Genomic DNA, 15,611 nt, shown 5'->3' with positions numbered 1-15,611 from the left:
GATTGTACTTCCTTGTTATTCTATAGATAAGGAACTTATGGAATGCTTTCCAGAATATTTTCCCAGAACATGCTTACTACACAAGAATCACTTGTAGTCTGCCTGAAATAAGCCTGTGGATGTATCTAATTTAATCATACGGTTCTGTTGCTCTCCAGTTCTCCCATGCTGGCAAAACATACAAGGTCACAAAAATCATATTCTTGGAGAGCAGAGTTCTTGGAAATTTTTTAATACCCTAAGACTTCACTTAAAAAATGAGAAAAGGATATACAAATGGCCAATAAGCACATGAAAAGATGCTCAACATCACTAATCATTAGGGAAATGCAAAGCAAAACTTAATGAAATCCACTTCACATACATCAAAATGGCTATTATTTAAAAAAAAACAAGTATTGTAAGGATATGGAGAAATTGGAACCCTTTTGCATTGCTAGTTGGAATCTAAAATAGTGCAGCTGCTATAGAAAATACTATGGCAAGTCTTCAATTAATCATATGACCTAACCAATTCAATATACTTCTGAGTATATACCCAAAAGAAGTGAAAGCAGGGACTTGTACATATATTTGCACACCATGTTCACAGCAGCATTCACAAAAATCAAAAGGTGGAAACAATCCAAGTGTCTATTCACAGATAGACATCGTGGTATATAAATACAAAGGAATATTACTCAGTCTTAAAAAGGAAGAAAATTCTGACATATGCTACAACATGGCTTCAACTTGAGGACATTATACTAAACCAATCACAAATAGACAAATATTCTGACTCCACTTACACGTGGTACCAAAATTAATCAAATTCATAAAGACAGAAAGTAAAATGGCAGTTGCCAAGGGGCTAGTGCTTAATGGGTACAGAGTTTCAGTTGGGTAAGAGAAAATAAATTATGGACATGGATGTACAACAGTGTGAATGTACTATATACGACACCTAATGAACACTTGAAAAAGGTTAAAATGGTTGATTTTATGTTATGTATATTTTACCACAATGAAAAATAATGAGATAAGGAACAAGAAAATACTAAAACATGTGCCAAATTCTCATGCATGCCTCTTTCACTACCCACAAAACTAATACCCTGGCTATGAATGGTGAGTTAAGGTCTAACTTAGACATCCCCAGAATTAATGAAACAATAAGGTTTAAAATTTTTAGTTCTAATCCTAAAATAGTTTAATCTGCTTCCTCAGAATAAAGATTGTTACCAGATATAGATGCTATCTGGTTCAGACTAAGTTACTAAAGTTTCCAATATGCCTGTCAACTTAGTGTTTCAAGCATATCTTTATTTCTAAAAAGTTTTTTCTTTCATTTTTCTTCCAAAGCGTCATGCTTTCTTTTTTACATTTTTACCAGCAAAATCTTTAGCCAAAATTTCCTCCTCTCAAACTTGTAAGAGCTCATCTTTATTAAGTGGTAAATTACCATCTTTACACTAATCAGTATTCATTTAGTTTCCACCAATTTGAAATATAAACACCCAATTCCCATTTATGAATCTCCCTCCCTTAGAAAAAAAATGTTCACATAAGAAAAAATACAAGCTTGAAATATCCTAGGCTAAATTGATGATCTTTTCTAGTCAAACTCCCGCTTTTCTTATAATACTTTCTTACTTCACAAACTATTACAGAAATAAATATACATTAACAAACTAGCAAATGAGGATTCTTGATTTTCTAAGACACGAAGTGCACTGTGTTATTCATGCTTTCTTCTCACTCTTATGTGTTCAGCAGACAAGTCTACTTTCAAAAGTAGACTCAGAGAGTTTCCATGCTATCTATGCTATGTTCCAATACATTTCAAACAATGCCTGTTCATAATATAAAGCAAACAGGTGAAAATTAAAAGAACAAAAAGCATCCACATACCCAAACAAAAATTGAGAGATCTAATTTAAATGAAAAAGTTCTCAAATTAAAAAGTTGTCCTTAATTCATTCCAAAGGAAAGAGAAAAGTAGCATTAAACAAGTATGATCATCATATACATTTTCTATTTGTACTATCTGAAAACAAGAATGCATGTACTGAATTAATAATGACCATTTTTTCTTGATTTAAAAATGAATCCTTTCAAACATGATTTTCTTTATATAAGCTAATAGTACCAGTTCCTCTATAGATCTACTCCCTGTGACTAGGCCATACAATTTATAGTTGTCATCACATGCAATGTACACATCTAAATGTCAAAAGAAGAAAAAATTAAAAACACAGACCCAGAACATCTTAAAGTTTCTCTGGCATTCAGTTTTTATCAGTGTGAGAGATTCTCCTGATAAGTCTCTTTTCATTTGTCTACACCTATTTATATTAAATTGAGCCCTTTAACAAGGAGAGTGGGTATATTTAGTCACACATCAGTAACTTCAACATGTCTGAAATCTCCCATCCCTTCAACCTACAACACAGAATTTTAACAAATATGAAATCCTCCTAGAAGGGAATTATACATACATATCAAAAGATCAATTGAAAAGGTATCCATCACCTGGTCATAAGACTTACCTTTTAGCAGCGGCAGAGGTGTTAACTCAATGGGCTTGCCTTGAGACCTAAACTGTGAGGAACTTTGCGACCTCTTCTGTCTGGCTTTTCTGACGGACTTCCGAGAAAATCCGTCTACTTTATCCACTGATGGAGGAGTAGTTGGTGCTGAGGACATATCCCTACTAAAGAGAAAGAGGTATCATAAACACATTCCCAAAGTGGAAGCATGCACATGAGTTACACAAATTCTAACATTCCTGTACCCAACATTCATGAAAATGAGAGTATGTGACAAAGGCAGCAAATAAAATTAAGAAAAGTCATATGTCCAATGGAAAAACATAACAATTTGGTGGAAAATGAGAGTAATATAACTACCACAGAAACAATACTGTAATTCTAATGGACTGTGCTGCTCCTGCTACGATAAGCAATGAAGATGCTCATTTACACTTGAAGAACCCTTGTAAGCCATCTACTCATTTTCTAACTGCAAATTTCTTCTCATCTTGAGATTCTTGAAGTAATTCTGGAGCTATTTTGCAGCTGGAAAACTTCCATCAATACATTTTCCCAATATAGTTAATATTATGAATGGGCTCTGGAGTTGAAATCTTTATTGTACTTCAAGAATCTACACCAATGTATTACAGCAAGGTGAAATTTACAACTACTGAGACTATCTAGGCATGACTTCTAATGCAATGTACTGTGTTAACTGTGATAAACTACACCACACTGCAAATGAGGCCAGGCTAGATTACTTTAAACAGAACACATAAAAGGCATAATTAAAATCAGTTCAAAGAAGTCTTCTTTCTTGAATAAAGCCATCTTAACTTATTAAAGCTTAATAAACAAAACTATGATGAAATCATGCACTGAAGTTGAAATGAAAACATAAATTCACAGCCTATTTAGACAACCAAGTTGAGTTCCTTTGCAACTCATCATCAAATATCAACTTTCATTCCACCAAACTGATGGAACGAAACAGTTTAGGATTTTTTAACCTTCTCAAATTATTAAAATGAAGGCTACTTCCTAAAAGTAACAAGCATTAAGCTCAGTTGCATTCATCAATTTAAAAAGATGCCATAATTTCCATGGACAGTGGCTCCAGGCAAGATTCATGGCAGATTCAAATAAAAATACTGCATATGGGGGAAATGCTGAAACTCAAATTACCTGTCATTCCAATGGCGTTTTTTAATCTCTAAGTAAAAAAGGGAGTTTCTTCCTGAACATGTTAAGAATAAAAAGTTATCTGGATTACCTGACAAAATAAAAGTAACAAAAACATAAACAAAACACAAAACTGAATTATGTTACTGTTTGGAATTTTGAAGACTTGTTTGGGTCTCTTAAAAAAAAAAGTTTTTAGAAATCTACCCAATTTATTTAGACTTAAAATGTGATACATTCAAAATGGAATTGCAAACTATGAGTACCTATACACACACACACACACGCACACAGAAGTAAGTAAGATCACTTAAAATTCTTCATAGCAAGAAGCTCCACATTACATTGGTATGTAAATTTAGAAGCAGATTTTCCAATCTGGTATGTGAATTAGATTTCATTTAACCCTAAAAACACAAGATTGCAGTAAATCCTGTTCCTCCATCACTCTTTCAGTCTCTTATTTATTTCTCATCGCCCATCTCTAGAGATGATTGATTGGTAGCATTTTTTTTATTATTATTTGTCCCTTCCGCCCGAGGCCCAGAACAAACGTCAAGGATTTCAACCCTAAAGCGCTGCAGAATTGAACTTGCAGCAGCAGCGGTCAGTGCAAAGCCCAGGGAAACAGGTTTAGCCCTAGAACAGGGCGCTCAAAGCCTTATCATCTTCTAAGCAGAGGGTACAGGGCATTTCCAAGGCTCAGGATAATCCAAAAGGTGTACTGGGGTGGAGGAGAATGCAGGGAAGGGAGTTTGTCTGTAGAGATGCTCACTCCCAACCCTGAAGATAAGCTGTTAAGAGAATCCTATCCCCTACACCAGTCCCTCCATTTTCCCCGCCCCGTCAGTGGATAAAGGGGGACAAGAATATGCCTCCTATGGAGGAACGTAGAGAAAAAGGGGGGAGGGGATGAGTGAATGAGAAGCATCATCAGAAGCATCTGCGGGTAAATCAGACAAGTGGGACTGGCGCTCCCTCTCCCGCACCCCATCCCGCGGCATCCCTCGCTTGCCCGGGCCAGGCCTTCCGAGGCCGGTGTCCTGCAGGTTCCCCCGTAAGACGGGAAGGAGGACGGGAAGAAGGCAAGCCGCGGTGCTGGAGGGACAAAGTTACCTTGAAGCTTCTGGGGAAGAATCCGAATGATCTGTGGTTTCGCGGGGCGGGAGACGCGCGAGGGCTGCAGCGGGAGCGGACGGCGGGACCGGGACCTGCAGGGGGAGGTCAGGACAGCGGCACGGAGCCCGGGGCGACGGCTGTCCGGCGCGGCGTCCCTTCGGTTCCGCGGTGGCGGTGCCTCTAGGCCTCACGGCCGGACCTGAACCTCAGCGCTCCAGCGGCGGCGGCGGGCGGCCTCACACTCCTCCCCCGCGGGCCCGTCCCATCAAATCGGCACCGACCCCGTTGCGGTTCCGCCGGTGGCTCCTCGTTCACATTCCCGGCGGGCGGCGCCTCTGCTCGTTGCTCCGGACCCAGCGGCGGCAGCGACGACGTGGGGAGGGGGGAAGGGAGGAAGACTGGATCCGTAGCAGCAGCAGGAGAAGAAGGAAGGAGAAGGAGGGGTCGCTGGAGCTGGAGCCGCCGCTGCCAGAGCCGCCGTTCAGTAGCCGCGGTGGGTCCTGGTCAATGCCCCTTTCTCTCTCCTATTGTCAATATCACCGGGCAGCTGAGTCCATGGCACACGCGCAACCGACCCTTCTGGCCAGCAGAGCCCGCCTCCGGCACCCACTCACTGGGGGCTTCAAACGGGAAGCGACTCCTCATTGGTCAGCGTCTGCCTTCACTCCCATGCCAGCATGTTCGGCTGAGAGCCGATCAGGGATTGGCGGCGGGGGGGCGGAGAAACAGGATGGTAGGAAGAGAGGAGGCCTAGGATTGGGCTGAGGCGAGAGGGACCCGGATGCAGCGGCAATCTCAGGCCGCGCTGCTACCGCTTCCGCCAGACGGTTGGGTAGGGGTCACGGCGGCGCTCTCTCAGTGAGGAGTTCCAGAAGCTCGGGTGGTGTGCGACTAATAGATCAATGGAATGGTCTTCCGCACATTGCGGGAGTTGTGGGCCGTGGTTCTCTTCAACCAGAGAATTCCAAAGACGAGGATCGGCTAAGGGTGGGGGAGCCTTCTGGGCCCTGATTCCGCCCCCTTCAGCGGTAGGATGGCGTTTCGAGACTCGAGGAGTCCCTCTCAGGACGGGATCCAGCGGTGATTAGAAGGAAATAAGACCCTTCGCCCCCGTCTCTGTTACACTACTTGTGTAAATGGCCCCTTGTAGCCACCTGCGAAACCACCAACAGTCGCTCTCCGCTGAATCTTATGGGAGACCTGAACCCCGGGGGACCTGGGCCAAGGGTTGGGTATCGCTTCGAATTCTCTCACCTCGTCTCCTTTTCCTCTGTTTAGAATATCAGCTCCTTGAAGCTCCTGCAAACCTTGGTTGAGTCCAGCTCAGTGTAGCTTATGCAGGTGGGAGGGCTGACTAAGCCATCATGTTTTAGATCAACTATATCTGCCCTCCATCTGCACAGAGCTCATGGAAACCCAGCAGCAGTCTGTAGGAGCTTGAAAATTTTGATTGGCAAGTTAGATGAGAAGAGTTTATGGAGGAGACTTCACCTAGCTCTAGCTAGAACAAGTGATAAATTATTCAGAGAAGCATTTGCATCCTGGGTGAGCCCTAAGCCAAAAGGTGCACTTCCAGAGAATATTCTTAGGTTGCCACTCTGTTTGAAGGCACACTACGTACATCTTTGGGGGAGGGGGAAAGAAAGGCATTGTTAATGATAACTTAAAATGTCTGCGAACCAGTTATTCAAAAGTTGGTAAATGAAAAAAACGTTAACATTCATAATCACCTCAACCCAGAAATAACCACTTTTAGTATTTTGATGTACTTCCAGTATTTTTTCTTTTGAATATTGTGTATGCTGTTCTGTAGCTTAGTTTTTCCCCTCGGTATTATAACATGTTTTCTATACAGTTAGGAAATAGAACTATACATAAATGTGCAAGTGACAAAAGAAATGCATTTTTCTTGTTTGTGTTAACATTTGTGTTGCAAATTTCTGTGCACACTCCCAGATATGGCTCTTGAGTGCCAAGAAAGACTTTTTAAAATACTGTTTGAAATGAAATTGGAAACAGGAAAAGATGGCTCTCTTAGATGGTAGGCTCCCCCTACTGTCTCTAAATTGGCTATTGTATAGAAGAGCCCGTTTTTGCTTTGAAAAGTTCATTACCACGAGGCCGCATAAAACTGGTTAGAATACTAGTCTCCTTGCTACCTTCATGAAACAGTTCCACAGCTCAATTACCAGTTACCAGTCTTTATGAAAAGTTCAGTGTCCCAGCCATGCGGAACATGTTTGCTCAGTTTCTGGAAGGGTGAATGCATTATTAAAACCAAGGAAGATTTTAAAGCCAACTCAGTTTCCCTTGGCAACAGTTGAACTAGCAAAGAGTAGTACACGTTTGAAATGGTCACAGCTGTTGCTTAGAAGTAGAGTGGGGATTTTGCAAATTATGGAATCTCTATAAAGACAATTCATTTCAAAATTATTTCATTTTCTATAAAATGGCTGAGTAACATCTAAAATGAGCAGATCTTTTTAAATGAAAACATCCTTGCCTTTGTGAGAAATTGCTCTGTGTACCAATAGCTTCTAAAGGCGGTCCATGCATCCCAGGGGTACGTACATTACAAGAATAGTGCAAAGCAATCCACTTGAGATGCAAGAGAAAAAGACATGAGGACATCTATTTGTGTTCAGTTCTAATAGAAAAAGAAAGGTATTAAGCCCAACAAATATTATATATACAGAATGAGTGACCCTGCACTCAGTCCACAGAATGGCCTCTTAGTCAAGAACAGCATAAGATTACTCCAAGGAAAAATGGAAGTTACCCATTTCCAGGGGTGAGCAGAGGTGATTCCACCCAATCAGTCCCTGTCAACATGTAGTGACTTACTGCAGTTTGCTAGGTTCAGTTAAGTGCCTTTTCGATTATATTACCTAGGTTTAACTAAAATAAGCTACAGAAAAAAGACAAGTGGCTTTATCAGAGTCCTTTGCAAAGAAAACAGGAAAACAAGCAAATGACAGAACTGACATTTATGGTATCTTCGGCCGCACATTTCAAAGTTAAAATAACAATCTAATCCAAATTTTGTTGAAAAAATCAAATTCATCAAGATTAATTTGTGAATTTATATCCACCATCAACAATGAACCTTAAGCATATATGGTGACTGCGATAAGCTAAAGATGGTGCATATGTATATATTTTATAAATAAATATACATATTTTGGTTAAGAATTGCTTCCAAAAAAATATACTGGTGGAAATGATCAATAAAGTTTGGAGACTGCTACTCTAGGTAATAAAAAATGAAATACATTATCGCCGTCTGGGAAGCTATTATCAAGCTTTTATCAAGTCAGTGACAAAACACTGTCTATTGCTATTGGATGAAAGCATTCACTTCCCAGATATCAAGACTGAACTTATCGTGAATCTACTGGTGGGCTGGCCATGTGATGAGACCAGAAGACATAGACTATCAAATGGTGGCTGACTGGTGAACTAAAGAAGGACTAAGATAATTAGAAGCATCATCAAACCAGTTATCAACCAGTAGAGGAAAAAATCTGTGCTAAGACATCATTATCAAAGGTAGACTAGCCCAACGTGTGTGGTGGGTAGATGGTACATGAAACTGGCTGTGGGCTGAAAGAGAAAAACAGTGAAAAGGCCTGGGGCAAGAGCTATCTGTTAGGAAAAACAAAAGGGAGTGTATACACATAGCTAGTGTAGACAAGGGATTTTGGTGTTATATTTCTTTGAACCACATTTATCTACACAGAAAACACCATTAGCAGTGACATTTTCTTGGGTCATAATTTAAATAGTGCAGTTACATTTTCATATTTGCCTCAAGGTTTATATGTTATTCATGACTTTCCACATGATTAACGTGTGTAATTATTGCTTAAGATTAAAATGTTCAGGTGCTCTAGTTCCTTACCTAGCAGTGAGAGGCCCTAGGTCACCGATAGATCAAGGCAGGAAGAGGGTCCCTGTCTCTGATAGGAAAGAAGAAAACCAGCTTCCAGTGCACTTTATTTCACACAGGATAAAACACAAAGTAATGTACCATAAGCAATAATTTTGCTTGTAAAATAGTCAAATTATACAGTTAAGTGAACTAAAGCTGGAACTAATTATAAACATAATGATGAGAACACAGACTCTGGAATCATATATACCAGAGGTAGAAGAATCCCAGCTCTGAGAGTCGGGAGCTGGGGTAAATTACGCACACTCACAACCTTGGTTTCTCAGCCTGTACATAAGCAGGCTAATACTTTCTAATTCATAGGATGGTCATCCGATATAAATGAGTTATGCATTTACTACAGTGCCTGGCCTATGTTAACTGCCCAATGAATACTAGTTACTACCATAATTATCCACTTTCTTTTTTAATATTTTTTTCTTTCTATCTAGAAACTTTTAACTTTTCTGCATTTTTTTCAATTCCTCCAAATTTTATTTTGACGGGAAGAAAACAAGGAGCAAAGAAATGAGAATATGCCTTTCAATCACCTTCCACACTAAATTACAGAATGCGTGTGGGAGCATTCATTAGCAATAACAAGGATTTGCATTTTACAATAGCCATACCTTTCTGGAAGTAAAAAATGGTCATTTGACCTAACTTCATTTCAGAGCTTTATCTTCATCTCTAATTTATATCCCTCTAAAAGAGGCTCAAACTATTTTTGTTCAAAGCTTACCAGTTTCTCTTCCTCACTGTGACCTCCCAAACTGCACTAGGACTAAGGTCCCATTTCTAATCTAGACCATGCCTGTAGTAATGGTCTAGTCTTGGTGTGGTAGCTCTCTACTTCCCCCAACACCCCTCTTTCCTTTGAGGACCACACCCTTCACCTCATGTGATCCTGATGGGACTGTTTAGCCATGCTGCTTCCCTCTTCTCTTCCCCACAGAGATGGGTACCACCCAAGGGTATCAATTGGATCTATCCCGAGATTTGCCCTGGGTATGCTGAGAGAGAAATGCCTCTCTTCCTCCTGAAACATAAACCACAGACGTGCTGTAAATTGGAGCACTTATGACCATCTCCCTCCCCGCCCTCACCCTGAGGAAGCCAGGGCTGTGGAAGAGCAGCTGCATTGGGGTGGCTGGATTCAGCTTCATCCGGAGCTAGTTTTAGTTACATGAGCCCGTAAATTCCCTTTTTTGTTAAAGCTACTTTGGAGTTGAATTTCTGTAACTTACACCCAAAAGAATACTGACTAATAACAGAGGCAAATCACTTTACCTCTCCAAGCCTCAGTTTACTCTGAGGCCCTAAATCTGGCGTTTTTCTAAGGGTTAAACTGACAGGAATCTTTAGATGAAATCTAATCTTAGGCACAAAAGGAAATTATTTAAATTGACCCTAAATTCTTTCTTAATGTAAATCATCAAATCTAATTTATTTGTTGGCTTTTTTTTTTAGATTCAAAGCAGATATTTTTAAGAATAATGCTTGCAGAGTTAAGTCACCCTAGAACACATTTACATGAGGAGAAACAGTGTAGTGACCTACCAAACATGAAAATAAGCTTTATTCTTAGCAGACTGCTGCTTTGCAATAGGTTGATTTTATTGTATTCCTTAAAACACCAAAGCCATATTTTAGAAAATGCAGCCTATGGTTGAATGCTGCATCTAGAAATTAATTTTATTTATCAGAGGGAGAACATTGTTTTCAAGATGTCAATAAAATTGGATAAAATCTATGACCATAGGGTAAATCACTGCTAAAATGTTCTAAAATGTCTAAAAAAACCCAGCAAAAACAAAGTGAAAGCTTGAATCTGAGCACCCTGTTATTAAAACCAAATAAACAAGGTCAACATGTACAATCTTACATGGTACTGGTAATAACTGCAAACATGTTATTTAATTTGAACCTTAACTCTCTAGACACATACTAATTCCAAATCATAAATAAGGAAAGTGAGGCTCAGGGAAGTTATCCAGTGTCACAGAGCTAGTAACTACTCGTAGAACCACAATTTGAACCCAGTTCTTCCAAGGGCCACGCCTCTTCATGCTGTAAGAAGTTACCTCTCTAAATCCTTGCTTACTAATGATATGTCCAAGTAATTCAATACAAGGCTACAATTTTCTCCATCTTACAGAAGGAAAGGCTAATAAAATACTGAGATTAAATGTCTTATACTAAGTCATAAAGTAAACCAAATAGGAACAAAGGACGAAGTCTTCATCATCAGCATTAGTCATTGAACACACTGAGGCAGGAAAGGCAGCAGACATTTTACAGGTATTACCTTGTTTAATCCTCAATATAAGCCATTAATGTAGATATTTTTATCCCATTTTTCAGATGCAGAAACTAAGATACAGAAAACATTAATTTCTTTTCCAAGGCTACACATCTACTAAGTGGCAGACTTGGGCAGGAGTTAGACCAGAAGATAGGTTCTAAAATTCTACATTTTACTGCCTGTTCTTGCCCCCGGAAATCCTCTCTTCAAGCTGGTTTGTATATAGTGCTGGGTAGAATATATAGAAAACATGAAGCCTCTTTCTCTTGTCACTTTTCTCTTTCCAAAATGATAAAGAACCCCCATTCTGTCTTTGGTGGGAAGCACACTGGTAGTGTTAGGTTGCAGTGTGAATCCAAGCAACCTTGTTAATGAGGTTTTTTTCTCCTAGAACTTAGGTTTAAAGAGCTTTGAAAATACAGATAATGGCTGTAGTCACCTCTGATATTTGAAAATGTTGTTTGATGTTTTTTCTAAGTCAAGAAAGCTTATATTCTCAGATTTGTTAGGCTAGTGACCCAGTTAACAACCCAGTTGGCACCTGGAACAAAATATTTATGAGAAAGTTTTTCTGAAAAACCAATTTTGGAAAAGACAAATTCAAACTATAAAATTCCAGCTGTCTGGGCCATTTAGAGGGAAAAGGTTACAAAATTAAAAGTTACTGGTTTCATAGGCAAATTGTAGCAACTGGTCAGCTTCCAGAGAAGGCACCATCATAGCCAGTACATTTCAATAAGGCTTTCACTCAATATAGAAGAACTTTCCTAATCAAATTTTATTTATTTAATCATTCCCTCACGCATTAATCCCAAACACTTAAGTACCTACTCTGCACTCTGTGGAAATTCAAATCTGAGTAAGATATAATAAGTACTGTCACTCTAGAGCATAACAAGATGTTATGATCAGGGCTAATTATGATACTACAGAACCCAGTGTAATACCTTGTGATCACGAGGGGAAAGCAGGATGAAACAAAGAGGGAAAAAGAGGAGGTGATATTTAAGCAGCACCCTGTGATACTCAAACTTTCATTCACTTCTAGCAACACCTTGTTTGTTTAAGGTATTCTTTACAATAGGCCAGGAACTATCCAAAGTGAGTCACATAGATTACTTTCACTTTATTGGTAAATACTCACCAGGATTACATTCTTCCGTCCATTCCTTTAGTCCTCCCTGGTGCATTTTCAGAGTTGGGAATAAGGATGCTCACTTGTCCTCACTCTCTGTGCCCTGGGATATTAACGGTCAAAGCAGAATCTGGGATTTTCTCTCTTTGAGTCAGAGCACCAGAAGCCTTACTGGGGACTTGAGTGGGAGCTGGTGTCAGCAAAACAGGGGAATTATTATTCGAATTTTGGGCAGGAATGCATTTAGCCTCAGGAAGCAGGGACTAACAGCAGGATGGGAAAGCCCTGAGGTCTCCTGCCTCTGTCCCCTCTGTGAGGGGCTTTCTCTGAGGGCCAAGATACACGGTACAAAATGACAGATCAAGCTCTCAGGTTTGCATTGTCTCCATTTAAGAGAGCAGCCAGAAGTCCTGCTAGGATCCCTGGAAAGGGGGGCCCTGGCCCAGCTTAGGTTAAGTACCCATGCCTGGTCCAATCAACTGTGGTCAGGGTATCAGAATCATGCTGCACAAAATGAACGTTGGGGGCTCTCTGTGGTTTTCCATGTAGCTGGGGAAGAAAAGTAGATAAAGAGCCACTGCCCCAGATTGCGTGCAATGATTGTGTACTTACATCTTTGATTACTTCCTCAAATTAAACTTATAATAGAATTAATGGTCTAAGGAATCTGAACATTTTTAGGTTCTGCCACATTGCCAATGCTATTGCTCCTTTCTCATCTTGTCTAACTTTATAGGCCAAAAGTTTGGAACAAATTATAACTTTCATCTCTTTAATTACAGGGCTAAAATAGTTAAGATATCTTTCACATATTTAGCGGTCATTTATATTTATTTCCTGCCAATTAGTGTTCTTTGCTTATTTTTCTATTTAGTTTTAGCACTTTCATGATTTACTTATATGAACTTTTTATATATTGATTTTTACATAGAGGAGTATACCATATTTCCTTTGAGATTTCCTTCATTCTAAGTGTAAATTCTTATTGTCTTTCCCTTAAAAATTCCTTCCCTTGGATCCTTCAAACAAAAATCCTCTTAGGATTCACCAGGGCTATTCACTGCAGAATTTCAACTACAACAAATAAAAACAACCTAAATATCAGTTGAGGGATAGTAAAACACATCATGGCACACTCATGCTGTAGAATGTTATGCAGCCATTAAATTTGAGGGAGATGTGTATGTGCTCATATGAAAAGATGTCTATGCTATTAAGCAAAAAAAAAAAAGCAAGAATTACAGAATTATTTATACTAGGTAAAATAACACCCTATTTGTACTGGCAAAATCTTGATGTATGAAATATATAGGTATGTAGAAAAGGTAGATATCTAGAAAAGGTAGATATCTAGAAAAGGTCTGGAAGGATATACTTGGAACTGTTAACAGTGAAGTCCTTTGGTCATGGGTTAGAGGTCGGGGTAAAGATTAAATTTCATACTTATTCTTTTAAGTTTTTGGAAAGAATACATATTACCTTTAGGTTTTATTTCACAAAGCATTTTTTACTTTCAAAGCACCACAATGAATAATATAACAAGTACCTATGTACCTACCTGAAAGTTATAGAAATAAATACCAGCACAGTGGAAACCTCTTGTGTAACCTTATCTATCACATCTCTTTCTCAGAGGTTACCACACCCCTGAATTGGGTGCTTTTTATTCCCATGATGTCATATTTTTACTAAATATGTATATATTCCTAAACAGCATGTAGTACCTTTTTTATACTTTAGGATTGTATATAATTGGTATTATACTGTATATTATGTTCTGTAAGTTAATTCTTCTCTCAACATGATGTCCTTTTAACCATGTGGCTACAGATACTTTAGATCATTCCCTTTCACTGCTATATAATATTCCATTTGTACATGTTCTACTATTTACTCATCCTCCTCTTTTGTCATGTTTGGAGTATTTCCAGCATTTTACTATTTTGAACAGTGGTGCTGTGAACATTCATGGCTATCTCCTTGTTTACTATGGTTTCTCGAGAAAAACAGATCATAGGACATGTGTTTCTTCAACTTCACAAGATAGGGCCAATTGCTTCCCTAAAATATTGTACCAATATTACAATCCCACCAGCAGTTTTATGAGAGATTCTATTGCTCTAAAAATTCTCACCCATTCAGAGAACAGATATTTATCTGTATTATCTTCTAATTTTTGTTTTATTTTTATCTTATACTACATTATACTCTTCAATTGAGCTGGATTGATTTTGGTGTGGTATGAAATGGGAACCTGAATGAATTTTTTAAATAAATTACTAATTTTCCCATCATTTACTGACAAGGCAAGTACTTTTTTATTACCATTTAATCTTTTTTCTTTTTTCTTACTTATTCTCACCTAATGTTTCATCTGGTTGAATTTTAGTATCATTTTGTAGAGTTGTCCTAAATAATGCACCAAGATTTTACTGTAATTGCATTAGGCCCATGAATTATTTTGGTCTAAAACTCATATTCAACAGTTCACTCCTCTACTTTCAAACCAAAATACCTAAACTCCTCACTGCAATGGAAGTCCCCCCATTATCAGTACCCCTTCTCATCTTTCAGGCTCATCATTTCAAGCAGGTCAGTGTCCTTGTCCCATTTTCCTTGTTACTTATTTTTTCCCACAAACTTTGCTCATGAGGTTCCCTCCCACCAGAGATGCCAACCATTCCTTCCATTCCCCTTGTTTTGTTTATTCAAGCTTTTCTCTTCTCTCAAGGGTTAGCTGGGGCATCCTAGGTACTCTAAGGGTCCTAGTCAGGAGTTAGCCCACATTTTGCATTACTGTTTAATTTTCTCATATGTCTGTATTTAATCTCTCCAATTCTATGATTAAGTTAACTAAAATAAGAAAACGGAGACAAGTGGAACAGTTGCTGGTAATTGGATCAGCAGCCAGGTTATATTTCACTTTTAACATCTGTAACCTTGAAGTAGAGAAGATAGCAGGACCAATGAAAGAGAGAAGCTGGAGCTTCAACATCCTGCCATGCCCAGATATGGCAGACATAACATTGGTAAAGCCAGATAATAAAGAAATCCATCATTATCCATCCATCCATCCATCAAAATGCCTTACATTTGAATAGTGGTCTCAGGTCTGCCAACTTGCACACACAGCACCATTTCATTCAATGCTTGCAAAACTTTGAAGCAGGAGACATGATCAACATTTTACCATTGGGGACACTGAGGCTTAGAGGTTACAAGCAAGCCAAAGGTCACACAGCTAGGTATTACCAGTGCCAGGTCTGCAGCCCCAACCTTCTAATTGACTCCAATTCAGCACTTATTCTATCACACCTATAGTTGCTTTCCATGTTAACCATGTTAATTAAAAATTTTTTAATTTTTATTTTTAAATGTGGCAAAAAATACCCCACATAATATAAATTTTTCCCTCTTAATCATTTT

At 38.9% G+C, this 15,611-nt stretch overlaps 1 protein-coding gene across 2 annotated transcripts in view; it reads right to left on the bottom strand.

Moving 5' to 3' along the window:
• The window catches only part of PPP2R5E (protein phosphatase 2 regulatory subunit B'epsilon), a 138,268-nt gene extending 132,841 nt beyond the window's left edge, over positions 1-5,427 (bottom strand). Inside the window, exons 1-2 of one of the 2 annotated variants that reach the window (XM_073242286.1) lie at positions 4,812-5,427; positions 2,529-2,689 (exon numbers count right to left, since the gene is read on the bottom strand). In XM_073242286.1, coding sequence (XP_073098387.1) covers positions 2,529-2,685 — 157 coding nt within the window. In that variant the 5' untranslated portion in view covers positions 2,686-2,689; positions 4,812-5,427. Of the gene's footprint in view, positions 1-2,528; positions 2,693-4,811 lie in introns of both variants that reach the window. The other variant, XM_017669193.3, reaches the window with a different exon arrangement.
• Positions 5,428-15,611: the final 10,184 nt, after the last annotated feature.

Source organism: Manis javanica, chromosome 8 (genome assembly GCF_040802235.1).
Source record: "Manis javanica isolate MJ-LG chromosome 8, MJ_LKY, whole genome shotgun sequence".
NCBI lineage: Eukaryota > Metazoa > Chordata > Mammalia > Pholidota > Manidae > Manis > Manis javanica.
This window is presented reverse-complemented; position numbering and strand designations above follow the sequence as displayed.